A 27,188-nucleotide genomic window follows, 5' to 3' on the forward strand; every position below is an offset into this window, starting at 1 on the left:
ATTTTGTGTGTGGCGCAGATCTAGTAAAGAGGCGCTAGGCTGCTTTGGATAATTAGTAGAGACTGCGAGTTCCTTAAGGGGCGTGTTATATATATATATATATATATAAATCTGCACTTCCCCCCCCCCATAGGCATCTCACTGACGATCTTTTTCACTTTGTTATTCACGATCTCTACCAGCTAGCTAGCCAGCGAAAAGTCACTCGTTACAATGCGTCCCCTCTCAGCAGCGGCCCTACTCATAGGCGCCCTCATCCCCAGCTTCGTCTCCGCCGCCGCATACCACTCCTCGCCCACCGCCCACCCCGGAACATGTGCCTGGAAGCCCCTCGGCTGCTACAGCGACTCGTCGCGGCGGCTGCTGCGCGCAAAGAGCTTTGTAGATGATGGTGGAATGACGGTTGAGAAGTGCTTAGCCAAGTGTGACGGGTTTGAGTACGCCATGGTGGAGTATGGGCGGTGAGTTTTTCTTCCTCTTTTGCCCCCGCCCCCCCCCCCCCCCCCGCGGGGGTGCGGTGGAAAAGGTGCGATGCTGATAAAGAGCTTGAGGTGCGTAGGGAGTGCTATTGCGGGAATGAGCTGTTTAAGAGTGGGGGGTTGGGGCCGGTGCGGAGTGAGGAGTGTGGGACTGGGTGTGGAGGGGATGGACGGACGGCGTGTGGTGGCGACTGGAGGTTTGTGTGCACCGTAACATGGCTGGCTTGGGGTGGGATGGCTGACTGACTGGTGGTAGGGGGAACTTGTACCAGAAGACCCACGCGAGTTGCTCTGGCAACGGCAGCAGCGGCAGCGGCAGCGGTGCGAGCTGTGCGGCGGTCACAGTGACATCGGTGCGGGAGAGCGTGAAGACAGCGACTGTGACGGCGGTGGCGGTGACAAAGACGGCTACAGCACCGGCGGTGACGAGGACGGTGACAGCGGCCGGCGGGGGGCGCGTGGTTACGGTTACGGTTACGGGGCCGGGGTCAACGGTTACGAAGCCTGCGGTCACAGTTACAAAGCCGGCTGTTACAGCCACTGGGTCGGCGGTGACGATCAAGGAGTCGGTAACGGTCACTGAAGCGGCGGTTACGGTTACAAGACCTGCAGTAACGGTAACTGAGGCGCCGATTACGGTCACGAAGCCGGCGGTGACAGTGACAGAGGCGGTCACTGTTCCGGGGGCTGCGGTAACGGTCACTAGTGAGGTGGCGGTGGCGGTTACGAAGGACGCGGTGACGGTTGCGGAGGCGGCGGTCACAATTACACAGCCCGCAGAAACGATTACGCAGGCTGCAGTGACGGTCACAGAAGCCGCAGTGACGGTCACAGAGCCGGCGGTAACAGTAACGGAGCCTGCAATTATAGTCACCCAGCCCGCAGAAACAGCTACACAGGCAGCGGTCACCATCACAGAAGCCGCAGCTACGGTTACTGAACCCCCAGTAACAATTACACAGGCCGCAGTAACAGTTACAGAGGCTGCAGCTACTGTCACTCAACCCGCAGCAACAATCACAGAGGCCGCGGTGACGGTCACCCAGCCGCCGGTAACAGTCACAGAGGCGGCGGTAACAATCACCGAACCCGCAGCGACACTGACACAGCCTGCAGAAACAGTTACGCAGCCCGCGGTGACGCTCACTGAGCCCGCAGTAACAGTCACAGAGCCGGTAGTGACCATCACGCAGGCGGCAGTAACAATCACAGAGCCTGCGGTTACAATCACGCAGACGGTATCTTTGCCTGGTGCTGTGACTTCAACTACGGAGACGAGCGCTACCGAGACTTCTACCAGTACGGCATCGACAGAGTCTACTACTACAAGTCCAAGTGCAACAGAAACCTCTACGAGTACGACATCTACAGAGCCTTCTACTACTAGCACGACCTCAACAGAGACCTCCACGAGCACTACATCGACGGAAACCTCTACAAGTACGACATCTACAGAGACGATTACCAGCACGACGTCTACAGACACTTCTACAAGCACAACATCAACAGAGACGACCACTAACACTACCCCAACAGAGACCTCTACGTCCACGATCTCCACAACAAGCACGACATCCTCAGAGACGTCCACCACTCCTGCCCCTGCCCCCACCACACCCTCAACCACCGAGACACCCCCACCACCGACCACCACCGCAGCCCCCGTCTGCGCCTACCCCACCCCCGTGCAGAACCCCAGCTTCGAAGACACATCCGCCTGGGGCGTCGGCTCCATCAGCAGCGCCCTGGGCGTCATGACCATCACCAACGGCGCCTCCAAGAGCGGCACCCACTTCATGCGCATGCGTCTCCCGCGCACCGCATCCGCGGGCAGCATCATCGAGCTCACGCAGACGCTCACGGTCTGCGCGGGGGCCACGTACAGCTTCAGCGCGTGGATACAGGTGCCGATCTCGGCCAGTGCGTGTACGGCGGCGTTTTATTTGGGGGGCCCGGCGGTCGCGGCTAGGGGCGCCTCGGCGAGCGCGACGTGGCAGCAGGTGACGGCGGCGTGGCAGGCGGGCGCGACGCAGACGGCGGTGGTGTTGACGGTGAGGGTGGTGTGTGTGGGGACGGTGCCGGCGGGGAGTTACAAGGATTTGTATCTGGATGATGTTACGTTGACGTTGGTGTAGAGCGGGGGAGGGAGGGGGCGGTTCGTTTGGTTATGTGAATGTGGATGATAGTGGGGATGAATATGTGATTAGATATATGTGGGTGTTTTAATTTGAAGGGTTATTTTGAATATATGTAGTTTTGTATCAAGGCGTGGAGGTTGAACTACATGAGATTACCACCAAACCATAGAGAGTCATGATATGACTGAATATATGTATAAGTAGTAGGATCCAACCTAGGATCTGTAGTAAACATTCCAAACAATCTGGGACTTCAAGCTAGATGATAATTTGGTAATCAGATGTTCTCCAGCTTGAACATGGAGGAACTCGAGAAAGAAAGGTACAACGGCAGGTGCCCGATGGTGAGTCACAATGACTCACTCGGCAGCTACACCGCCACGAGTGACTGTTTGTGACGCATGATGACTCAGCTACGTGCATGCGCAGATTCAAGGGTTAGGGTTATGGATAATCGGAAAGGGAGGCCCACCTTGTATGGGAATCTTGTTGATATGGTGCGCCCGCTCTTAAAGGTAGCCGAAAAATGAGGCAAAGTCGATTGCCTAAGGCTTTTCAACAAAAAAAGGGTTAAAAAAAATCGGGTCATACAGATTGTAGTACTAGTGATAAACTTTAACTTGTATGACCAGATTTTTGATATCTATTCTAGTTGTGAAGCCTTAGGAGTTTGAAATTCCGTATTTTTTGTGTGTAAAAAGCGCCAAGACTGAGCAAAGTGGAACAGTATTATACCCATTTATACCCCCTCCCCCCCCCCCCAAAAAAAAAAAAAGCGAATTGTGGCAGGAATGCTAGAAATAGGCCTTCTGATTGGCTTAAAACTCACCTTGCAGCCACAATTGTTCCACTTCCAAATCCTGCCGTGTCACCTTTAAGAGTGTGCGCACCATACAACACCAGGGCAGTTTACTCTCATTGGCTCTGATGGCTAATAAGGGCCGGCTAGTTAGTGTGAGGAACGGGTTGGCTATAATCGTGTACAAAAATCGAATATTTGATTTGATTAGACTCGGTTAGCGCATGTCATAGCCTCCGGGCTACGTGCACAAGTGCGTTATCAATCAAATCAATCAGACTCGCTTAGGGGTGGCGTTTTGGATCGTGGTCGCAGTTAGTCTTTCGTAATAGGCCGAGTAAATCATCCAATTCTATAGAGACAGTCAGCCAATTGAACCGTGGAAAATGGATCAGAGCAAATAATCGTTTTTCCTGGTCCCGTAGACTTTGGGAATGGCCAATTTCGGTTTAAAAGGGCGGAGATATAATCCTGTAAGGAAATGGGGATAATCGAAGAGATAATATGGGTTTATGCCATTATATAAAGAATTATGAGTTGCTGGTGGAGCTGTTTAGCATCGCTTTCCCGGGCACGGGAACTGGTGGGAGAGCATGCTTGTGGCATTTATGTATGTAATCCCATAATTGCGACTCTCAGCGCTAGGTGTCACCAGCTAGGCGGATATACCAGATAATGTGTCGGAGATGCCGGAGAATGTGGTTAGAGAACACTCTAGCTTAGCTGTCATTAGGAACATTCTCTACTTGATCGGAGGAGAGAGGACTACATTCTTTCTCTTCTGATCTCTCATCATCAATACCAGTAACGAAGAACGATCAACGGCCTCTCGAGTTACTTCAATGCCCAGGTGGTAGGACACGGTTGCTAAGCATGAGATCACCCACTACGATACTCTAATTAGCATTAGTCCTATACCTACTAGAAAGGAGGAGCGCGGATCAGGTACGTACCTAGTATACTAGTACCTAGATAGTTAGCGAAAGGAGATAGGGATTAATGTTGTGGCCAGGCGGATGGGTCTCTTCGTAATGGATCGCCATATCCGGCTGGGGTTTTGTTTGCGTGTATGTGTGTTTTGTTGAAATTGGAAGTACGCTGCCTCTTCTCTTCTAATGGCTTGTGTTATATACTAGAGAGGGCGGAAATAAGATAGATATTTAGTTTACGAGCACATGTGCTTGCTGGATTTTCTTCTTGTGTGCGGCGTTGTGGTGCAGGGTAGCTATAGGCGTAACTGTGTCAGGACACGGTTCAGCGGTTACGTGGCTCATGAACCAGGTCAAGCAACCATGTCTTGTTTTAGGACCTGTATAAAACTACAATACCGGAAATGGGGGTATTTACGCCACGGTAGTACTCTGTTATTACTTGTATTAAAAGTCTGATACCATCGGAGTTCTGTGATACTTCCGTACTCTTTTATATAATAGATTATTAGTACAAGTAGTAGCAATCGAGTAAAAATAAAATATATTCAGAAATACGCATTATTTAGTCAATACTGATTCTCTTACATCTAATATTCATACAGTATTGTAAGAAATCTAGTATTAGTATGGTATTGATGTGGTAATTTGCCTAAATACCGCATCTGTACCGCTAGAGTTTATAAGAAAAATTTCATTTTCGGGCCTGGAGACTGGCAGGTTCTCGATATAGAATTTAAAACTGACCGTAGAAATTATATTTCTGTGGGTTTTGATACCTTGGGCAGGTGGTACGTACATGCGCATGTGTGGATGATTTTTATAAGGTTGTCTATTCCTGTGAATTATGGCCTATTAGCTTAAGCACTACTAGGTCAAAGACCTCGCTTGATAACTAGGGGCAGCATAGCGCCGCCAACTGGTGGTTCTACTTAGACAGAGTTACGAATTGCCACAAGTCCCGAAGGGGCGTGACTTCGCTACTAGTCACAGCGTGACCACCATCAGGATAACGGTACTTAGGTGGCATGCGGCGTTACCAGTGGTCAGAGCGGGGCGGCCTTGATGGCCGCCATGTGCGGGCATACTAGAATTGTTGGTATGGTATTGGGATGGTATTGATACAGCATCCCTCAAAATTTATTATTTTCCGCCATACAGTATCAATTCCATCTAAATACAGCACTTTATTTAACCCGTCTTCATAGGAATAAACTATTCCCAACACTACTGGTTTAACTTCGGGGCGTCTGAGCAGCAAAAAATTGCCTACCTTATGGTATTACTAGTACTGTAGCTAGGGTACCCCGATTTCCGGTATTGTAGGCCATTGCTCTATGGCCAATCAATCATCATCACACCTGCACACTCGTGCCTGAGCATTACTCATACCGAGACCCGACCATCGGAAGCAGCGGGGAAATGGCTCCGTAATGAGGTTTCGTTTCCAAAGGGCTGTTGCTTCGCATGTTGCCCATTCATTTTCACGGTAGTTATTTCTTCACCTGGTTGCCATGGTTTGGAGTAGAAAGGGTCGGAAAGCATAAAAAAATCCGACAAGCGAAAAGTACACCCTGTTGCAGCTGCGGATAAGTGGGGACTTTAATCATCGACAGGGAGTCGCTGGTGCTTACTTGGCGCCAAGAGTCTGGCTTGGCAGTGTTGCTTGGCAGAACTCTACAGCTGAGGCTTGGTGCTTGCTTACTAAGCAAGATGGTTCATCGCCCTCGCTTCCCAGCCACCTCGTTACATCACCTCAACACCATCACCATCCTCAACACCACCATCCTCAACACCACCATCCTCAACACCATCAACACCATCACGACAATATCCTCGTCAACACATCATCGCTCTCCATCATGACAAGGGCAGACACAGCATCCAGCACGGGTTCACCCTTCCGTCCACCGCCACCGCCACCACCACCACCACCACCGCCACCCCCCGCCCCACCCTCACCGCCGCGCCCACCCTACCTGGACGCCTTCCACCACTCGCTCTGGGACGTGACCGAGTATCTCGACTACACCCTCGCCGACTCCCACATCTCCGACGCCGTGTTCGACCGCGCGGTAGACTCGTACACCAAGAGCCTCGAGGCCGTCGCTGCAACCGACCCCGACAAGTGGTGCAGAGCCCAAGAGCTTCTCAAAAACTACAAACAGGTATGTACGCGAGCCCCCGCCCCTTGCGAAAGTGATACGACAGTCATGCGGGAATCAACGGCACGGACTCCACCGCGGAGCAATTGTTTCTGGTGGGATCCGTCTCGGTTCTTGCCCGTACACCTGCCTGGACGGCAACGGGAATCACTGATCCGAGATACTGTACGTACTTGGTCCGGCATTGGGGTATGAGGTGACTTTCTTGGTCCGCCTCGTATCAAGGCTGCTTGCTCACCCGATGCTGGTCCCCGCCGGGGCACGATGACCTGCTCGGTTGGTCGTGTTCCCGGCAGGGTCGGGGACACCCACTGTCCAAGGCGGTCGGGCAGGGATATGGGGCGCTGGGGTATGGGGTGACTTTCTTGGTCCGCCCCGTATCAAGGCTGCTTGCTCACCCGGCGCCCTGGCTCCTGCATGGGAGCGCTCGGCGGAAATGGTAGTGATGCTTTAACGGTGGACTGTAGGGCGGTGACCGGCAGCGGGCGAGGGACTGGCGCGAGAAGAACCGCGGGGGCGTCCCGAGGGAGAGGAAGGACGCGTTGACGCCGCCGATGGTGATCAGTAATTCGCAGATTGCGATTGGGGATGGGGCGCAGGTCAATATCAACAGGGAGCCGGCGCGGAGGGTGAAGGCAAAGTCGAAACAGAAGTCGAGGCTGAAGGGCAAGGGGAAGGGGAAGGGGAAGGGTAAGGGTAAGAGGACGCTGGGTGATGTGAGTGATTCCGACGGCGAGGCCCAGCCGGGCTGGAGTCCGTCGTCGTTCGTGCAAATGTACAATAAGATGGAGGAGCAGTTCATGTGGAAGCTCCCCAGCGGCTCGTTCGTGGAGACAATCATCTATGAGACGCTGAAGAACGCGGACCGCGAGTGTCTTGCGCACTCGTTCGTGCTCGATGTCAAGAATAAAAAGGTTAAAGACCTGTTTGAGCCGCTCGATTGGAGCGCTATCCTGGAGAAGGTGCCAGAATGGCCGGCGATCGATGATAAGACGGTGGAGTTCATGAAGGAGTTTATGAGTGTGAAGACGGCGGCGGGGCTGCGGGAGAAGCTGGCTGCCGCATCGTACTTGCCGGCGGGTGAAACATATGATCGTGAAAAGCATTATGACCGTCACTGGATCCACATGGTCATTACCATGCTGTATGTTCCCCATACCCCCGCTGCGCCGCCGCATATCGTGATTGACGCTGAACCCCCCACGCCCGATTGTAGACTCCCCCTGTTTGAGAATCCCGACCAGCCCCTGCTCAACAAGAACGACGAGTGCTGGTACGACATCCGGCTCTGGGGCATCATAATCGACACGCTCCTCGACGAGATCCGCGGGCTCAACACGCGGCGGCGCGAGCTACCCATCCTCGCTGGCGCGCACCGCAAGAACCGGCACCGCGACGACACGGCGAAGCGCCAGAAGATCGGCGCACGCTTCGACGGGCTGGTGCAGGACGGCGGCGGCAGGTACGAGTACGCGGCCATGGAGGGGTCGAAGGCGTTTGTGAGCGAGACGGGCACAAAGTGGTTGCATGACTATGGCAAGGTGGCGAAGGCGCTGCATGATATGCTGTATAGCCTGCAGTCGCAGGTGGGGAACGATGTGGAGGCGCTGGGCAGGCTGCATCTGGCAGGGGTGGTCAATGCTGGTAAGAATGTGGTCTTGTGATCATTGGCTCTTTTACCTCCATGTACTTCTGTACTAACTTTTCTCGCGGATGGCAGGACTGCACTGCCAGGTGCTAAGAATGAGCTACGCCAGCGGCTACGTCTGCCTCCTCAGCTGCGACACCCTCTGCCAGGTGCCCCAGACCCCGAGCGAGCTGCCACTGCTGTTCCAGCTGCTCGGGAGCGTGCTGCGGATGAAGGTATGGCCCTGAACCGGGGGAAGTGGAGATGAGATGAGATGGGTACTGACTGGGGTGCTAGATGATGCTGACGGAGTCGAAAGCGCTCATCGATGGGTATCTGAGTACGCGCTCGTTCGAGCAGCTGGTGCAGCCGGCGGGGCTGGCGAAGGGGCGGCTGGTGATCCCCATGTCGTGTGATACGGAGGGGGAGTGGGAGGGGGAGGGGGAGGGGGAGGCGGGGGAGGAGAAGGGACCGTAATGTGTGTAATTAATTGTTCTATAGCTAGTGTAGTGAATAAATTCTGGTTGTTTTGGAGGCGGAATTATTGGGGTGTTTCTGTGCGCTGAAGCTGGCCGGGGCGTTATCACAAGTGTGAATGTGGCTGGGACAGCCTGATAGATTGCTTATATGAGAGTCTACGATATCTTTGAAATTAATTGCACATCTTGATCTCGCATTCGGTTTCCCTCCCGCCCAAGGTTCAAACCCTAACCCTGAGATGCTGGTGTTTTGATGTTCAATCCGCCCGGCCGTCTGGGTGCGATTTGTACTGTGTTGTATTGTTGAATGTTCCTGTAGGTAGCTATCTGTCCTCCTTTGATACAGCTTGCATTCTGGGAGGTTCCGAATTTTCGGAGGATTAACTTGGCTTCGGAGTGTGCTTTCATTATATTTAGCTTGCACCGCCCTGAATGGGAATGTTGACAATAAATAGCAGGTAATTCCGCCAGAGTGATGAGAACGCAATGAGAAAATTGAGTAAGCATCAATATTAACGAACGTGTAATTAACTTAGATCTGAGTAATGTTAAAAACCGTACCATATGAACCCGCCTTTGCAACGGCGGTTTACTGGCAGCGGATCTTGAGCTCTAATAGCTAGCAGTTGGTGTCGCTCCTTCTTAGTTATCAGGTTGAGCCGGCGGGTTGATACAGCGGGTGACAGTCTTTTACTGGCGGCAGATCTTGACACTTCTACCGAGGTCACACAGGTGATATCATATAGGCTCACTCGAACCTTAGTGTGGGTATTACGAAGGGATCTGGAACACTTAGGACTTAGCGTTGCTTGCTTACTTGAGCCTCAATCAACAAACACTCAACGACGAACCAGTACCATGGCAGCTACAGACTACAGTCATGTCGACCCCCCCCACCCCACCGCCAACATTGCCAGTGCCATGTTACAAGTACATGGTCAGCCCATGGTCGCACCATGCTACATAGTCTAAGTCTACTCTGGCCATCGATTGGACAATACTAAGCTACCTCCAGAGCTCGAGGCCTATGCGTTGGTTCGAATATGCCCTCTAGCTATGATAGCTATCCATGTCAAAGCCCTGCGGAGGTATCCTGCGCCAAGCATTCCGGTGCATCTTAGTGTGCTGACACGGAGAGATTCCTCGTTTTGCAGATCCCCCAGGCGGTGGTGGTGGCGGTGTCGGGTTACAGATACGAAACCCGCTCGGAACGCTTGGTGCAGATCAGCAACAAACGACTACATACTAAAGGAACGGCGTTCCCACACCCCCGATCGCCTCGATATATAACACCGTTATACGTACTTTAGAATGCGCTCTCGAATAAAATATTCTCTCGTTCCCCGCACCCCCACTGCGGTAGTGGGGCAATGGCGCCCCTGGCCTCTCCGTCTTCCCTACCTCCTCACGTTTGCACTCGTCTGCACTTTCTTCATTGTTGCTCTCGAGCTCATCCTTCGGTCATGCCAGCCCGACGGCTGCCACGTTTTCGGCGAACCCGACTCCAGCAGCAGCGGCGACGGCTCCTTGGATCTCTCGGTGGCAACGAACTTCGTCTACAACTACCTGCCAACAATCATTTCGCTGTTCTTTGGTCTTCTGGTCGCAATCCTGCATCATGATTCTATGCGCATGGAACCGTGGTTCCAGATGAGCCGCGAGGAGGGCGCGACAGCGAAGGACTCGTTGCTGCTGGACTATCCATATCTATTCCCACTGTTTGTTCCGTTCGAGGCGGTAAAGCGACGGTATGCATTATATTTCCCGTGGCCTTGCTCAATACGAAAGTTCCACCAGGTTCTGATTGTCCCCCTTTCTCTCAAACCTTGGGCGGAGCCATCAATCGGCGAAAGCTAACTTGGCCCACTCCTGTAGTCACTATTCAGTCTTGACTGGATCATGTATACTTCTCCTCACCAGCTTTGTCCTTATCCCGATGACGGCTGGCCTTTTCGACGACAGTGACCTATCACACGAAATAGCACACAACACGACATTCGCCGCCCTGCAGTGGAGGAATACGTCCGCCAACTATTCGAGCGCTACGTTCTCTGCGCGATATACATACCTTTCCTATGGCCATGCCTGGCTGAATGGCTCTCTTCCGCCATTTACCACGCCCACGTACGCGCTGGCGCCCTGGGCTGAGGTTGACTTTAACAGCAGCGTGATCAAGCGCAATGACACCGACTCTGCCAAACTCGGCCAGGTGTGGGTGGGCCCATCCATCCGCTACGAAGCTGACCTCGAATGCGACGAAGCGGTAAAGACGCCGATCGTTGCGGAGGGTGTTGGCACAATCGGTTATAACCTCACTTCCCCCAACGGCGCTGTGGGCGAGGCCCTCTGGGTACCTGGTGTGGCCGACACAAACGACACAGATTTAATGAGCCGGCTCGAGGACGTGGTCCCCGGCTTTAGCGCTTTCGTTTACAAGCGTTCACAGGACATATTTGCCAGCGGCGCGGCACACTATAGTCTCGCGGACATGCCCAACAGGTACTTTGAGTACAGCGAACGCGACAAGTATGAGGAATTTATGGACTCGATGATCTACATCTGGACGTCCGCACTGCCCCGCGACTGGAACAACACGCGGATGGGGTCTGGCTCGCGGGGCTTGACCGCGATCTATTGTCGGCCGCGATTCTACTCGCAGCCCGTCAACGCTACTGTGCTTATGCCCTCCGGAGTCATCCAGAACGTGTCGCAAACTGGGGACCGTATTCTCGTAGAACAGGTGGACAGATCGCGTCTTGGGGAATTTTATAGCGACTTGCACGTTGGCAATACTGGTGGTGAGGTAAATTTGACAGCCTATAGGAATAATTTCTACAGTCTCGTGGGGCTCGGGTATCTGCCCCCGACGCAGCCCGACAACCTTAGTCAAGTACTGCGTCGCTTCGGCGGCAGTGTGGAGGTCCCGCGCGTGCAGCCAAAGTTCCTGGGGGAGCCGGCGCGAGGGTTTCCGGCGTTTGCATTTAACACTCAGCACAATGACACTCTGGATAGCCTGTTCGATCCTCAGAATCTCGCAGACATGTATCGCCGCGCGCTCAAGCTCCAGTTTGCGATGCTGTGCAGGGACGAATGGCTTAATACACTTGCAGAGGAAGTCCCCGCCACGATTACAAGGGAGGTGAAGACGCGGGGCTTTCGCATGAACGAGAATTGGTGCCGCGGTGTACAGGCCGCATTTGCAGTGCTCGCCGCCTTGACGGTCGTAATGATCGTCCTACTTTGGGAACGGCGCTGTGTTCTGGACGGGGAGCCGAATAGTTTGGCAAGCGCGCTGGGCCTCCTGCAGCGGAGCCCAGAGCTCGCAAAACAGCTGGAAAATTCGGAGTTCAACCCAATGAGCGTTGTAAGGCGAGTGTTGGTGCGGAGTGGCTTTAGATACCGGCTTGGCCTGGAGCCTGGGGTTGGCCCGAGGGTTGATGTTTTGAAAGACGAGGATGGTATTCCGGTAAAGATATTGATGGAGGAGCCAGATGAGGCACTTGAGAGCAAGGGCTATGATAAGAACAAGCGGTGGCTTGAGAACCCAACTACGGGGGCGCTCTTTGCCGCATTCTTTTTCCTGATGCTGGTGACTATGATTGTGCTCTACGTATATGATGAAATCAGAGAAGGTGAGCACAACAAGATTTCCCGATGGGGATGGACATAATGGACGAAATAGGGTCATGCTTTAGCATATCACACCCGCCTACAAGATCATCCCCCCCCAGACTTGGAATAACCCATAAATCGTTTCCGGCATGGAGTCTGCTAACTCCGTTCCTAGGCATCCCGTCGCCTTCCTCGCCCGGCACATTCGGGTACAAGGTGCTCTTTGCATATCTCCCGACGCTTCTAGCGCACCTGGTTGAACCTATTCTTGTCACGCTCGGTAGCTATCATTGCATGCTGGGCCCATATCGGCCCCTCCATCGCGGGCATTCGAGTAGCGAGAGCTCTCTCGCTATCGACTACGACACCGCACCACCCCAGCTCCAGATAATACGTTCTGCAATTGCCCGTGATTTTATGCTTGGAGGCCTCATCGTTGCTATCCTTCTCGCCAATATCCTTACTGTTGCCCTTTCTGCACTGTTCTCTCCGATGAATGTCCTGTCCACCATCTCCTATTCCGTCCCTAACTATTATGGCGAGCCTCAGTTCACACGGGGCTTCGACTCACTCCCTGCACTTGAGATGCATTACGTCCTATCGAGCAATCTCTCCGGTGAAATCCCCCAGCCCAACTGGACCACAACCGAGTATTATATCTTACCGTTTCCACTCCCATCTATGGGCGGTCTCCAGGCCGCGTCGGCAGATACTCTTGGGATTGGAGCATCAATCTCATGTGATCTCGTTCCTAGCTCGGAGGTCGATTCGTTCTGCTTTGTGAATTCCAGAGCCTATAAAACCAAATGTCCCACATACTGGTCCAAGCCGGGCCCCTCGTTCGAGGCAACACTGTCCGTCAAGGATCCTTGCTGGCCGCAGATCAAGAACCGTACCGCCGGTGAAACAATCCCAAGCAATGAAACCATGGTGTGGTCGATCCCAGCCGGCGACTACTTTGCCTACAACCCACAGTGCTCCGACACATTCTTTGTTGCATGGGCCGAGCAGCCGGCAGACCGCGAGCATGGCGCAAAGAATATGTCTCTGAGCTATCTGCCGCAACTCGATAGCGCGATCATCCGCTGCACGAGCGCAGAGAAAATCGTCCGCTTAGCAGCCACCGTCGATTCGAAGGGAGATGTTCTAAGTGTTCAAGACATAGTCCCCATTGACTCCCCGGAGGAACTAAACAAGTTCTATCCGCATGGGCCCGGTGAGCTGGTACGGACGTTCATCAGCTCTGCTGCCCAAGGAACCTACGAAGCCTATGAGTTGCAGCTCCGACCGTTGGACTGGTTCAACTACCACCTGACTACCCTATACCCTCAGGTCGTTCGTGATGTAAGCCCGAATATCACCCACATCCCCAACACCGATATCCTTCCGGGCGCCTTTGAGAATATTTTCCAACGCCTCTACGCGATCAACTTGCGTCTCTACGCGTCTGATGTGATGCAGTCCGCCACAGACCCACAGACTATAACAGTGCTCACAAAGGCACTCCAACAACGGGTATCAGTGAGTGCGACAATGGTCATCATTAGCATTGCGATCGTTGTGTACGCCACGGCGATTATCCTCCTCCTCTATTGGGGCCCGCGGCCTTCGGATTCCGTGGCGCACGCACCGGAAAACCTTGCGGCGATGTGGTCGTTGTTGTATGCTAGTGATGCAAAGGAGGTATGTGGTGGGGTGAGGGGAGATACTCCGCGGGTGCGCATGGAGGAGTTGAAGAAGGCGGGGGCACGGTATGGGTACGGAGTCTTTGTGGGTAGGGATGGAAGAAAGCATTTAGGCGTCTTCATGTCCTCCGGGGATGGCCGGAAGTAAGCGTTAATACTTTAGATTCATAGAATAGTAATATTTTTAGAGGTACTACTCTACTACGAGTGGAAATGCATCAGGAAATGCATCAAATTTGTATGGTAGAAATAACCAAAATCATGTGGGTGGTGGTGCATCACCGAATAATTAATTTTTGTATATTGTCTACCTTATCGTTTAGGGTGAATCCTGGAATTTAGAGTCAATGGGTTTTCTCGGGGGCGATGATTACTTTTCAATAGAAACATTCATCTCCTGGTTCGACGGGTTCTATCTCGTTCAAGCATAATATCATGACGTAAAGTTAACTAAATTCTTAAACGAGGTTTTACCAAGGCTAGTACAAATAAAATAAAAGCGAAATATAAAAGAAACTGAGTCAGTTGCAATTGGCCTTAGCTGTAAACACAGTCTGATTTCCCAAAGTTCGACCAACTACATACCCCCATCCATTATCCCATAACCCAAAGAAAAGAACAGAAAGAGAAAATAAATAATGGAAATCCAAGCCCATGATACCTCCTGCGCTCTATTCGTCGGCGGGGACCGAGGTTGACCACTTATGAAGTGCATCATTAACATCTCTCATGAGCTCCTCTTCATCGATAATGGATTTTGGTTTAGGTTTCTTGCCGTCGTTGAGTAATCGAAGAGTCTCTTTGCTAACAATATAAATCTTTTGATGTGGTAGCCCTACTTTGGTTAAAATGCTATTGAACTCGGTGCGGGTTTGTCGGATATATCCAGTACGAACTTCATCCTCATCGGCTTCATCATAGGGCTCATCCATGGAATTCCTGATATGTTGATCTGCTTTGGATCGTACAAAGAAGGTGGGAATGCCGAATCGCTTACAATGGAATAGAAGGTCTACGTCCGTCTTGGTAATACGGTCGCCGACAGCAATCATGATGGTATCGAAGATATACAAGCCTTGATCGTTGAAATATTGCCAATCTCGTACACGGAGTGTACCAGCCCCAGGGACGTCATACCAAGCCAGGCCTCTTCGCGCGCGATGCGGGTCGGCGTATCGTTGGATCTGCGTAGTTGTTTCACTGGTTCCAGTTTGGGCAAGATGTCCTGGAGAGATGTTGTTGATGACTGTGTCGAGACTAGTCAAAGCAGCAAAGCCAGTTTTTGGGTTTTTATAGCCGCGGACAGCGTTTATCAACGAAGACTTGCCCGATCCAGAGCAGCCAGTGATAGCAATGTGTAGAAGGCCTTCCTGGTATCCAAGACTTTCTCTCGTTTCTGCGATTTGGTCGCCGGTAGGGTATCTAATAGGTGGGATTCCTTCCTCCAGGTTCTTCTCGGCCTCCTGTCGCAACCACGTTTCTTTCTCAACTCGTGCTTTCGCGTCTTCTTCGAGCTTCCTCGCGAAGTTGTCCAGCTTAATTTTTTCTTCCAGCCTTCTCTTCTCCTCCTGGGTCTTGCGAAGATTCTCCATCATCTGCTGGTTCGCCTTGGTCTGTTCCAGCTTTTCGTTTAGTCTTTGTAGTTTCTCTTCCTTTTCGGCATTTTCTGCTTGCGTGCTCTTCAATTCAAGGTCATGCTTCTCATCATTCAACCTCTGCCGTTCGTCCTTCAATTTCTGAATCTCTGCCTGTAGCTTTGCATTCTCCTCTCTTTGATGTCTCGCCTCGTCTTCATGTTTCTGCTATTTGTTAGTGGATGGGGTTTCTAGGGAAGACGGTCATGAATGGAGATCCTTACAGAGCCACCGCCACCCATCTCGTAGAAACGAGAGCGTGTTTATTATAATTAAAATAAAAGACGTGAGATCGAGATGTTTGGTTGACGTAGAATTCGTGTAGGGAGTTTGGCTGTAGCTTAGCAGTAGGTTTCAGAGTTAATATTGTCCGAGCCGGAAGGTAATAAAAGTCGCTTCCTTTCGTATGGGATCAGGATAGAGAAGGTCTAGGGCTTGAAAGGAAAAGAAAGGTGGTAGTGCCGTTACGAAGGACTTGCCGGTGGAGACGCGAATTAATAGGATTTAATTCAGGCAACCAAGTTATGGCTGGATTTAATTCAGGCAACCAAGCTATGGCAGCCTGGTGACAACTACATGCACCCCGCACTCACTTTAGGTTGTTAGCCGTAAGCAGGACGGCCGACCGTTCAACTTTGCCAAGAATTGAGTTGATTTGGTAGGGTTTGAGGTAAGGTTTGAGTTGAGTTGGCAATTCTCCGACATTTGATAAACCAGTTGCAGGGGTTACCCTGTGCCAAGCCCAACCAATCATAGTCCAGTGTCACCACACTGTCACCACACACCTTTGACAATTACCACTGACACCACCGGCAACCCAACCAATGTCCGAATCAGTAACCGAAAATAACATCCTTGATCTGAGTGCAGATTCAGCCGTCATCCAAGCATGGCTGGCATTGAAGAACTCTAAAAAAAATCAATCGCTGGTACATTCACCCCAGAATCGTTTCCTACACCAGTCTTAAGCGCAAACGAAACGAAATTACAGCAATCAAACGGAACAGCACTCTCAGTGACGAATATCTTGAGCATCAAATTGCAGACTTCGAAAGGCCATGCACCATCCAAACTGCATTCACCAAAATAATCAAAAAAGGCACCATCTAGTTCATGTCAGGCCCAATTCACGATGCCCATAAGATCAGAAGTGAGAAATTGGACCCGGATTTTCATTCCTTTGTCCTCATCTACTACAATAACATCGTCGTTCTTATGGATCCGGAATACAGCAATGCAGACAGGATGGAGAAGTTGGACAAAAATGGCGAAAAGATCCTGATGAGATTTACAAAGATTGGTGGTGGGCTAGGAGTTCCAATTCCGTTGATGAGAATGATAAAGAATAAGTACAAGGTTGAGCAATGGTGGATGGGGAAGGGTACAGATCTGGCTGCAAGTGACGGGACTAATTGCAACAACCTCACACAAGATATCATTCTCAATGTGCTCAAAATCGATGAAAAAAGGGAGGTAGATTGGGCTGCATTGAGCTTTGAGGAGCTTACCTGTTAGTTACTTGTAAAGAATGTAAAACATTCAAGAATAAAACAAATTAACCTTGAATAATTAATATGTTCCAACTTTCGTAATTGCTGTACAGTGACGTTCAGCACCATATTCCGGAGTCGAATCTAAACCCTGGGAATTATAATAGGGCTAGAGTAACATGCGTTGAATGTATATATTGAATAAAATACTAGCTAGGTATCCTTGTGGCCGCGTGGTTGAGCGGGAAGCGGTACCTGTTACTATGGTGGTGGTTACCATACAGCAGGTTTAGCATCAACTTTCGGAGTCGAATCTAAGCCCTGAGAATTATAATAGAGCTAGAATAACATGCGTTGAATGTATATATTGAATAAAATATAGGCTAGGTATTTTCTTGGCTGTTTGGTTAAGCGGGAAGCGGTACTTATTTTAATAAGAGTAATTGAAACTCATCGAAATTGAATTATACGCTAATAAATGTTCTTCAACGCATGAATCTTGGCAATTCTCGGCAATTCTCGGTAATTCTTGGCAACTTGAATCGCAATTCTTGGCAGTTTCAATTTGATAACAGCACGAATTGTGTGGTATAATGCCCCATCGTACTGGTAACATGAGTCTGAGTCGAATCTAAAGCCTAGAACCTTTAATAGGGATAGTACAGCATATGCCTGAAGTATATATAGAAGAATAAAACCGCTAGGTAGGCCTGTTGCCGTGTGGTTGAGCGGCAGTTTGATACTTTGTATAATGGTGATGGTTACTATATATTGAGGTTTACTTTTCGGTACCATCTTTCGGAGTCAAGTTTAAATCCTGGGCATTATAATATAGATAAGGGGCTATGCGTTAAATGTATATATTGAATAAAATATCAGCTAGGTACTCTTGTAGATGGGTGGTTAAGCGCGAAGCGGCACCCGTTACGATTGTGGTGGTTACTATACAGCAGGTTCAACACCATCTTTCGGAGTCGAATCTAAACCCTGGGAATTGCAATAGAGCTAGAGTAATATGCGTTGAATGTAAATATTAAATAAAATACCAGCTAGGTACTTTAGTGGCTGCTTGGTTAAGCGCGAAGCGGTACCTGTTAGAATGGTGGTGGTTACCAACAGTAGGCTTAACACCATATTTCGGAGTGGAATCTAAACCCTGAGAATCATAATATAGATACTTTTCGAAGAGATAAATGTAAATTGAAAAGAAAATATCCGCCAGCTATAATCATTGTATCATTATCCAGCACTAATTCTACGACAATTTTTGGTATTGGTTGGATTCATAAAATTATATATAAATAATCATTATCAAGGATCTCGCAACAACTACATTTGGAGTCAATATAATCTGTTTATATATGCAAATCAGAATATGTAATATCTTCAATCGTTATACATGATGGAATTATGGCGCTAGCTATAAGCGCTACCGTGCTTTAGTGGTATGTAATAAGAGTGGAATTAATGCTCTTGGCTCAACAGTTGTCAAAGCAAACGACAGAACATGATCTCCAGTTCAATCTCACACAACACCCCTTGCACAAAGCCTACAATAATCATCAAATTTCGCATTTCCAGACAGAAATCATGTCCAAATCTGACACTGAATCAATTTCTCAGTACCCTCCTTCTATTTCTATGCAGGATCCAGATAGTCATTCTCAAATGAATGATTTGGATGAGATACCTCCTGCTAGAACCTCTCCTGTGCCCGAAGCCTTTAGACCTAAGCGACCAGAAACAAATTCTTGGATATGGGAGCATGGAGAAAGATATATGGGGTGTGATAGATATGGGAAGCAAAGTACTAGGTGGAAATGTCGCTTATGTGAGTACTTTCAGTTACCTGATATTTATTAGAATAATATCAGTGGATTGGGATTAACATTTGTTTTGATCAGGCCCTGATCCTGAAACCGCGAAAAATTATTCAATAACATCAACAACCAATTGCTTGGATCATTTAGTAATGAAGCATGGGTTCTTTCGAAATGGCAGCAGAATCCCAGATCAATCATCAGAGTCTGGGAATCATATAGCACAAAATCTCCGAAATTCTATACCAAATTTGGTATTTAATTCTGAGGTTTTCAAGAAGCTGCTACTAAGATATGTTATAACGTTTAATATACTATTTGCACAGGCAACTTCTGTGATGTTGAGAGCAATATTTGCATATTGCTGTTCAGTTGTAAGTGGTTACCACTGATGTCACATATTTAACATACCAGGTCCTAATAGGTGATATTAGAAAGCCACATTTACAGAAATCGGCAGAGCTCTCCCCAAATCCGGATCCACCATATCTCGTTGGATCTTTGATTCATTTCAAGCAAATAAAGAAGCTGTTAAGCTAAAATTGAGTGAAGCGGTTTCCTCAATACATTTGAGCTTTGATCTTTGGACCTCCCCAAACAATATGTCCATGATTGCTGTTGTCGGATTTTGGCTGGATCAAAATGCTACTCTACGCCATGGGCTACTAGCTCTAAGGAAAATGGTGGGAGCACATACTGGTGATAACCAGGGGTTTCTAGTATGGGGAGTTATTACCGAGTACAAAATTGAAAAAATACTCGGATTTTTTACTCTAGATAATGCTAGTAATAATGTTACTGCATTGGACTATATTGGAGCGCAAATCAATTCCAGTTATGAGATCCAACTCAATAACCCTATCTTCAATACTCAAAGCCGGTTCAACAGATGCTATGGTCATATTTTGAACCTAGTGGTCAAGGTGTTTCTCTATGGCAAAAAATCCTCCAGGCTGGCCAAGCAATAGAGTGGAAAAAGACAGTATTGAGCAAGAGAACCGTGAAGTGGAAGAGTGGAGGAAGGTTGGACCTTTAGGGAAATTAAGGAATATTACTGTTTGGATTCAGAGATCCCCACAGAGACGGGTCGCTTTTGCGGAATTGTTGGAGAAAATGATGGCTGGTTCTGAGAAACAGGCCAGGCAATTGATATTGGGCAATGTTACAAGATGGACGGGTGATTATGACGCACTTTCTCAAGCTCTTGAATTCCGGCAAGCAATTGATTTGCACTTTCAAATGCTTATCATGGAAGATCCCAAAATAACAATCTCCAATGACCGCCTAACTTCAGATGACTGGTCAGTACTGCAAACAATTTCCCGAATTTTGGAGCCATTCAGGGAAGACACTCTTGCTCTGGAGGGAAATAAAGCTCAGGGTTCGCTTTATGAAGTTTACCCATCACTCCAGGCATTAACAAATCATCTTGCACAAACAAAATCCAACCTTGCCCTTCAACATTCCCCTCTACAGAGATCACTGGATCTAGCCATCGAAAAGTTCAATAAGTATTATTCCCTTGAGAGACTGTCACCTATTCTTTGTGCCGCTATCATTTTGAATCCAAACATGGACAACTTCTTTGCCAGTGAATCCAGTTGGGGTGGGCGTCCAGATTGGGTATCTCATGCAAAGCATCTTGTTCGTCAGCTCTGGATTACCAATTACAAGTCATTATCATTGCACCAACAAGCGATTTCTACTCCAGATTCACCAAGAAGAAATCAAAACCCGGCAGCCATGGGCCCACCAAAATCAGTACGCAGCTTCAAAAAGCCAAAGGTTTCTCCAAGAATAGACATGGATGAAATGGACCATTATTTGCGATGGTGTGAGCATAATGAGGATGAATTAGAGAATCCTATTCAGTGGTGGATTAGCAAAAAGCCAACATATCCCAAGCTATCTATTTTTGCTCTGGATACTTTTTCTGTACCAGCAATGGCAGCGGAGTGTGAGAGAGTTTTTAGCAGGTAAGTTAGATATATTCCCTCAAACAATATAGATATCTAACACTTAAAACAGTGCAAAGCATCAAATTACCGACTGCCGTAATAGATTATCTGAAGATATAATTGAAGCAGGAGAGTGTCAGAAATCATAGGCAAGGTCAAGCCTGATAGCTTTCAACGTAGCTGATGAAATGAATAAAACATTGGAAAAGGCGGAGCAATATATTTTGGTATTGGAAACAATATCCGGTTAGAGTATTTGTATGAATGATTGAGAATTATTTGCACTATCATTATAACTAGTGTTATCTCGCCGCAATACAAGGCCCAGAAAAATATCTAGCGGGTATTTTATTTCATATGTACATTTAACACATAATATTCTATCTATATTATAAATCTCAGGGTTTGAATTCGACTCCGAAAGATGATGTTGAACCTGCTGTATAGTGACCACCACCGTGACCATTGTAACAGGTACCGCCACCCCGCATACCCACTCAGCCAAACGAGTACCTAGCTTGTATTTTATTCAATATTTATAGTCAATGCATAGTATGCTATCTATATTATAAATCTCAGGGTTTAGATTCGACTCCGAAAGATGGTGTCGAACCTGCTGTATGGTAACCACCACCATAGTAACAGGTACCGCTTCCCGCTTAACTACGCGGCAACAAGAATACCTAGCTGGTAAATTATTCAATGTATATAGTCAACGCATAGTATGCTATCTATATTATAATTTCCAGGGCTTAGACTCGACTCCGAAAGATGCTACCGGGGAGTAAACCTCAATGAATAGTAACCATCACCATTATACCAAGTATCAAATCGCCGCTCAACTACACGGCAACAGGCATACCTAGCGGCTATCTTCTTCTATATATACTTCACAGGTATGCTACACTATCCCTATTAAAATTTCTAGGCCTTGGATTCGACTCCGACTCATGTTACTACTACAGACTATCATACCACACAATGCGGGCTGTTATCAAATTGAAACTGCCAAGAATTGCGATTCAAGTTGCCAAGAATTGCCAAGAATTGCCGAGATTCATGCATGGTATTTTATGCAATCCGGCACAACAATTACAATTACATTTGTCAAATCACAAACCAAACCTTGGCATCAATTGATACAGATGTCCACAAACGCCCGGTTGCCCGGCTCAGTTGTTGGCGCCGCTGGCCGTAAGTGCATACTTGATCCGCTGACTCTGCATCTAGGAACCGCGGGATGAGATTAAGTAGAGACAAAAGGCTTAACGTTGTTGGCCGGTTGTTGTATTCACTCTTCTTCGACGACGATTCGAAAGATACGAGAATGAATAAAACTTCGATCAAGACAAAACGAGAGCAATGATGTATATTCAATGATGATGATGATGATACAAAAGAAAAACTAGCTAGAGGTACTCCATGATCTGGACACCTAAACGAACTGTTGCTGGCGCTATCGCTACGTTTCCTTTTTGCTGCGCCTGTCTCGGCAATTCCACGCGTCTACTGTCTGACTAACGCTTGACCGTAAATCTGTCCAACAACGAAAACCCCTCTCTCTTCTCCCGCCTCCTCTACCCTTCTGTCTCACTACACCATCGTTTATCCCCGATACTAGCAATAGTTACAGCAAAAAATAGCAGAGAAAAAAAAACGGGGATGTAAGGAAACAGCAACCTCCATAAAAAAAAATAATAGACTTCAGCCTTCTCAACCTAAAACAAAAAAAGACCAAGGAAAAAAAACACCCTCTTTTGGGTTTTCAGCCACCCCCTGAGTGATCCTAGAGTAGCAACCCTCCCCAACGCGGATAAGAAATGAATGATACCGTGAAGCCCGCAGCGCCCGAAACGAAACGAAACGTTTCTCGGCGCATGATCTAAAGGTTTCTCGGCACTCTACTCCTCCTCCGCCACCCTATTCATTCCGCCCGGGAATATCACTGTCCTATCTCCCCATTCTCTAACTCCTTCCTCTTCGTCCTTCCCCAATACCTCGCACAGTCCTACGAACCTCAAGTTTCCTCGCTCTTGTCTATCTTCCTCGAACCCCAGCCAATGATCTTCTCGAGGAACGAATACCTTTAGGTCGTCGAGGTGCACCCTCTCATGAAGTCCAGTCTTTTTGACTCTTGCCTCTTCCCCAGTGATCAAGTCGAATACTCTTCCGGTCCTCCCATGCCAGGCTATTTTATCAAGCTTGTACGGGCCTTCCCATTTGGCTTCAAACTTCCGGCCATGCTGTCTGTCGATTTCGAACCTGCGGAGTAAGACGAGATCTCCTTCTTGAGGCGACTTCCACCTCCCTTTTCTGCAGTTGCGAGCACCTTTCCAAGGCCTTCGTTCTAACGGCTTCGCGTATCTCCTCAACCTTCGACAACCTCTGGTGATAGGTCCACAGCTCCGTCAGTTCGGCAGCATCTGCAGCTTCGCCCAGGTTGTCGCCCATCATCTCCCTATTCACTTCGTGCCTTCCGACTATCTCAACGATTGCATCTGATATAACTGCGGAGGCTAATTGGTCCCTCGGAGTGGCGTCTAGCCAGGTTCTTCTAAGGTTGAACTCAAACAGTAGCTGACTAGGCGTATACCCATGCGCTCGTATAACGCGTGTATTTATTGCGTGTGTGACCCCGGGTAGCATCTCGTCCCATATGTACCGATTGGGTAATGAGGTTGCCATCAGAGTGCGCAGGCCTACTACTACTAACTGTACATAGCGCTCAGCGAGGCCGACCGATTGGGGGTGCGACTTGGGTGCCGGAAATTGTTTTACCCCTCTTCTTTCGAGCAGCTGCTTGACGCTCGCGTTTACAAAGTGCGAGCCGTTATCGTTGTATATCGCACGCGGCCACCCAATGTATTTCCCGATCTCCGAGATCAGCGCCACTACCGCCGCGCTGTCCGCCCTTGCTACCGTGCTTGTGAAGAGGTAGCGGGTGAAGTAATCGACGACGATCAGTATGTATCTATTGCCCGACCTCGATATGGGGGCTATTGGTCCGATGAAGTCCATGCCCCATAAGTCCATTGGTTGCAGCTGGAATATGGGTAATAGCGCCTGTGAGGGTCTTAGGGGGCCTACTCGCTGACAGGAGTCGCAGGATCGACAAGAGTATGAAGTGTCGCGATGGCGCGTCGACCAATAGTACTTGCCGATCAGCTTTTTTAACGTGATTGATTCCGCAAAGTGTCTATGTACGTCGTGTGCCCAACTTAGGATCTCTTTGATATTCCTTTTTTTGATGCAGATCGCCGTTTCCCCGTTCTTCTCCCGATATAGGAGTCCGTGCGGTCGGCCCGACGTCTCGGGATCGACGATTACGAAGCGCGCCGATTGGTGTTTCAGTCTCCGCAGCCATCTCGCTTTATCCGTTTCCGATAAATCTTCCTTGCCCGCCTTACCCGCAATCTTGCTCGCCGGCAACATCCCTGTCAGCTTGTACTCCACCATCACGCCATACCACTCGTCCTCCACCAAGTCTTTCCACCCTTCTATTTCCACCGCCGATACCTCCATCTCTTTGCATTCACCCTCCCACCTTGTGCTAAGCCTCGACATTCCATCTGCTATCACGTTTTGTGACCCTGGCACGTGATGAATCTCCATGTCATATTCTGCTAGCTGCATTTGCCATCTAGCGATGCGTCCTTTTGCTTCGTCCCCTTTTAGGACCGAGAGCAGCGCTTGATGATCGGTATACACCTTTATTGGGTGCGGTGATCCTAGCACAAGCCAGCGCACTTCACTAAGCGCCCTCACTACCGCGAGCGCTTCGCGTTCCGTGGTGTGGTAGCGTGTTTCTGCAGGCGCGAAAGCCTTTGATATGAAGAGAATGATCCTTTCGTTTTCTCTAAATTTGGGACCCGCGACGGTGCTCAGCGGTAAGCCGTCAAGCTGAAACAGCACCGCGCCTAATCCGAGATTTGAAGCGTCTGTAGATAGGTGATACTGCATGGTAGGGTCTCCTCCCCAGATCACGTTGTTTGCGATGCAATCTTTGATGTACTTGAATGAGCTGTCGTGTTCTGCCTTCCAGTGCAGAACCAGGTCCCTGCGTGCTCCCATGCTGTTGATTTTGCAGAGGATCGCCGTTTTCAAGATCTTCGCGTGATCGGATCTTCCCGGGACCCACTGCCTCAAATACGTGCTAATATGCAGGAATCGCTCCAGCCCAGCCACATCACTTGGGACTGGATAATCCCTTATTGCCGCAATTTTGTCGATTGATGGGCGGAGTCCACCCTGTCCGCTGCCCGCGAAGCCTAAAAGTTTTAGGTCCTTCGACCAAAAATGACTCTTCGCCGGGTTTAGCTTTAAGCCCGACCACGCAATACGAGGGAAGTATTTCTCGTGCAGGAACCGATACTGGCTATCGAATGACGTATGGGTACCATAATCGTCATCCATGAAGTACTCAAACGCGGAGTCCTCCTATGACCCCGAAATCCCCGCCTCAGCATGCGGAGAGGGAATCGGTCCCGTCAAGATGTCTTTCATCCTCGCGTAGGTGTGCGCTGCACCAGACAGGCCCATACCCATGCGAAGGTAGCAGAATTGACCTAGCGGGGTGTTGAAGGCGGTCTTGTAGGCGTGCTCTCTTGCGAGAGGGACTCCCCAATATCCTACTGACGCGTCGGCCTGCCAGTAGCATTTGAACCGACTTTGCATCAGATTGTGCAGTATCGGTTCGATTCTCTTCATTGGCGTATTGAGCTTGATGGTCGCCTTATTCAGCCTACAGAAGACATGCACCATTCTCAGGGTCCCATTCTTCCGGCGTACGAATTTAGGCTTGCTCGACCATTGCGAATTTGATACCGTCAATATGCCTGAATCGCACATCTTAGGCAGGTTCTCTCGCATCCAGGCCATTTCTTCTGCCGTGTATAGCGGATTCGTCGCCTTGTGTGGTATTGAACCAGGGTATGTCGGGATATAGTGTAGAGCAATCCGGCACTCTGGTATACTTCCCAAGTCATCCTCGAAGATATCGCGCCAGGTGTAGATTAACCTCTTCGCGTTCATCCTTTCGCTCTCAGTAGCCGCAGCTTCGCCTACCGTGGTGCGACATTCTTTGAACCACTCTTCTATCTCCGCGTCAGACGTCTGTGAATCCACCTCTCTGTGGAAATTCACAGGTCTCTCCGCGGTCGGGTACCCTATCGTGTTTATGCCATACACACGATCGTCCTCATTGATTAAATCATATATGTCGCCGTCGTGATTTTTTATTTTGCGGCGGTCATGGATCTGGGGTAACTCCATCTCACCCAGAACTTCTCTTTCATCTCGCTCAGCCCACATCACTTCACATCCTTCCCCGCAACCGCCTCCGCCCCAACACTCCCCCACTTCTCCCCCGGGTTCGTACTCTATGTCACTGCTAGGCACCCGGGCATCTAGCAGTGAAACCCTTTTAAAGCTTCACCCACGTGATATGAGCTTCTCTGGCAGTCCCGGAACCCTTCATTCCTTTCTTTGGCCGCCTGCAGCTCTTCCTCGTCATTTCCCTGCGCCCTCTCTTCCAACTCAAATTCCCTCCTTTCCAACTCCAATTCCAACCTCTCTTGCTCATCACTTTCTCTCGAGATTCTCTCGACAATAGCCGACATTGTGTCGTCCCCTTCTTCGAGCTCTTCTGCCATGTCGTCGTCGATCTCGATCTTGGCAGTCTCCGCGCTGATGAAGATTCTCGGGGATCTCTCATGCCCTCCCCTGACTGCGGGTACCAGGAATTCGTTCCCTTCCCTATCCCTGATGATGTACGTATCTGAGCGATAGTCGCCCCGTGCTTGGCACTGTCGAAGCCACCTTCTGCTGAGAAGGATCGAGTATGATGGCTTTCTCGGCCCTGGTATGAGGTGGCAGGTGATGTGAGCTGTGACCCCCGCTACATTAAGATCGAATGAGACCATGGAGGTAATTGGTGCCAATCCTCCATCCGCGGTCTTGATGTTGAAGCCCGGCCCTCGCTCTTTCCGAAGTCTCATTTCGTCCGCGATGCTCTCGGGCATGAGATTAACGACAGATCATCAGCAAACTCTGCTATTCCTCAGGGCGCAGCGCCTACGCCCTGGGTGCCAGGCACGCCAGGCGCCGCCAGGGCAGAGTGCTCGTGCCAGGCGTCGCCACAGCAGGGTGCTCGCGCCAGGCGTCGCCACAGCAGGGTGCTCGCGCCAGGCGTCGCCACAGCAGGGTGCTCGCGCCAGGCGATCCTAGCATCCGCGCCCGACGCCCCCAGAGCAGTATGTTCTCTGTCTGGCAGCACCAGGGCGCATAATCGTCTATAGACTCCGCCAGAGCGCAGTGCCAATCATCTGACCACGTCAGAGAAGAGAGCTTTTCACGACTGCAACTCGAGCACTCG

At 49.7% G+C, this 27,188-nt stretch overlaps 9 protein-coding genes across 9 annotated transcripts; 5 read left to right on the top strand and 4 right to left on the bottom strand.

The window, feature by feature from the left end:
* Positions 1–213: 213 nt before the first annotated feature.
* Positions 214–2,614, top strand: H6S33_002850 (uncharacterized protein; the record flags this gene model as incomplete). The annotated part of the gene is made up of 3 exons (XM_044834232.1): positions 214–461; positions 560–676; positions 736–2,614. The coding sequence occupies 3 exons, from the start codon at positions 214–216 to the stop codon at positions 2,612–2,614; spliced, it is 2,244 nt and encodes a 747-aa protein (XP_044693011.1).
* Positions 2,615–6,207: 3,593 nt separating this feature from the next.
* H6S33_002851 (uncharacterized protein) lies at positions 6,208–8,614 on the top strand (the record flags this gene model as incomplete). Its single annotated transcript, XM_044834233.1, has 4 exons — positions 6,208–6,513; positions 6,978–8,154; positions 8,231–8,373; positions 8,435–8,614. The coding sequence occupies 4 exons, from the start codon at positions 6,208–6,210 to the stop codon at positions 8,612–8,614; spliced, it is 1,806 nt and encodes a 601-aa protein (XP_044693012.1).
* A 1,313-nt stretch (positions 8,615–9,927) lies between these two features.
* H6S33_002852 (uncharacterized protein) lies at positions 9,928–14,061 on the top strand (the record flags this gene model as incomplete). Its single annotated transcript, XM_044834234.1, has 3 exons — positions 9,928–10,364; positions 10,492–12,248; positions 12,404–14,061. 3 exons carry the CDS (start codon positions 9,928–9,930, stop codon positions 14,059–14,061), a joined length of 3,852 nt encoding a protein of 1,283 aa, XP_044693013.1.
* A 523-nt stretch (positions 14,062–14,584) lies between these two features.
* Positions 14,585–15,789, bottom strand: H6S33_002853 (uncharacterized protein; the record flags this gene model as incomplete). The annotated part of the gene is made up of 2 exons (XM_044834235.1): positions 14,585–15,712; positions 15,772–15,789. The coding sequence occupies 2 exons, from the start codon at positions 15,787–15,789 to the stop codon at positions 14,585–14,587; spliced, it is 1,146 nt and encodes a 381-aa protein (XP_044693014.1).
* An 871-nt stretch (positions 15,790–16,660) lies between these two features.
* On the top strand, positions 16,661–17,062 carry H6S33_002854 (uncharacterized protein; the record flags this gene model as incomplete). The annotated part of the gene is made up of 1 exon (XM_044834236.1): positions 16,661–17,062. One exon carries the CDS (start codon positions 16,661–16,663, stop codon positions 17,060–17,062), a length of 402 nt encoding a protein of 133 aa, XP_044693015.1.
* A 2,728-nt stretch (positions 17,063–19,790) lies between these two features.
* Positions 19,791–20,964, top strand: H6S33_002855 (uncharacterized protein; the record flags this gene model as incomplete). Its single annotated transcript, XM_044834237.1, has 2 exons — positions 19,791–20,833; positions 20,886–20,964. 2 exons carry the CDS (start codon positions 19,791–19,793, stop codon positions 20,962–20,964), a joined length of 1,122 nt encoding a protein of 373 aa, XP_044693016.1.
* Positions 20,965–22,716: 1,752 nt separating this feature from the next.
* H6S33_002856 (uncharacterized protein) lies at positions 22,717–25,228 on the bottom strand (the record flags this gene model as incomplete). Its single annotated transcript, XM_044834238.1, has 2 exons — positions 22,717–23,077; positions 23,145–25,228. 2 exons carry the CDS (start codon positions 25,226–25,228, stop codon positions 22,717–22,719), a joined length of 2,445 nt encoding a protein of 814 aa, XP_044693017.1.
* A 24-nt stretch (positions 25,229–25,252) lies between these two features.
* H6S33_002857 (uncharacterized protein) lies at positions 25,253–26,086 on the bottom strand (the record flags this gene model as incomplete). Its single annotated transcript, XM_044834239.1, has 1 exon — positions 25,253–26,086. One exon carries the CDS (start codon positions 26,084–26,086, stop codon positions 25,253–25,255), a length of 834 nt encoding a protein of 277 aa, XP_044693018.1.
* A 38-nt stretch (positions 26,087–26,124) lies between these two features.
* On the bottom strand, positions 26,125–26,835 carry H6S33_002858 (uncharacterized protein; the record flags this gene model as incomplete). The annotated part of the gene is made up of 2 exons (XM_044834240.1): positions 26,125–26,193; positions 26,254–26,835. 2 exons carry the CDS (start codon positions 26,833–26,835, stop codon positions 26,125–26,127), a joined length of 651 nt encoding a protein of 216 aa, XP_044693019.1.
* Between the last annotated feature and the right edge of the window lie 353 nt (positions 26,836–27,188).

The sequence above is a fragment of the Morchella sextelata genome, assembly GCF_020137385.1.
Source record: "Morchella sextelata strain SCLS chromosome Unknown scls_13, whole genome shotgun sequence".
In the NCBI taxonomy this organism is placed as follows: Eukaryota; Fungi; Ascomycota; class Pezizomycetes; order Pezizales; family Morchellaceae; genus Morchella; species Morchella sextelata.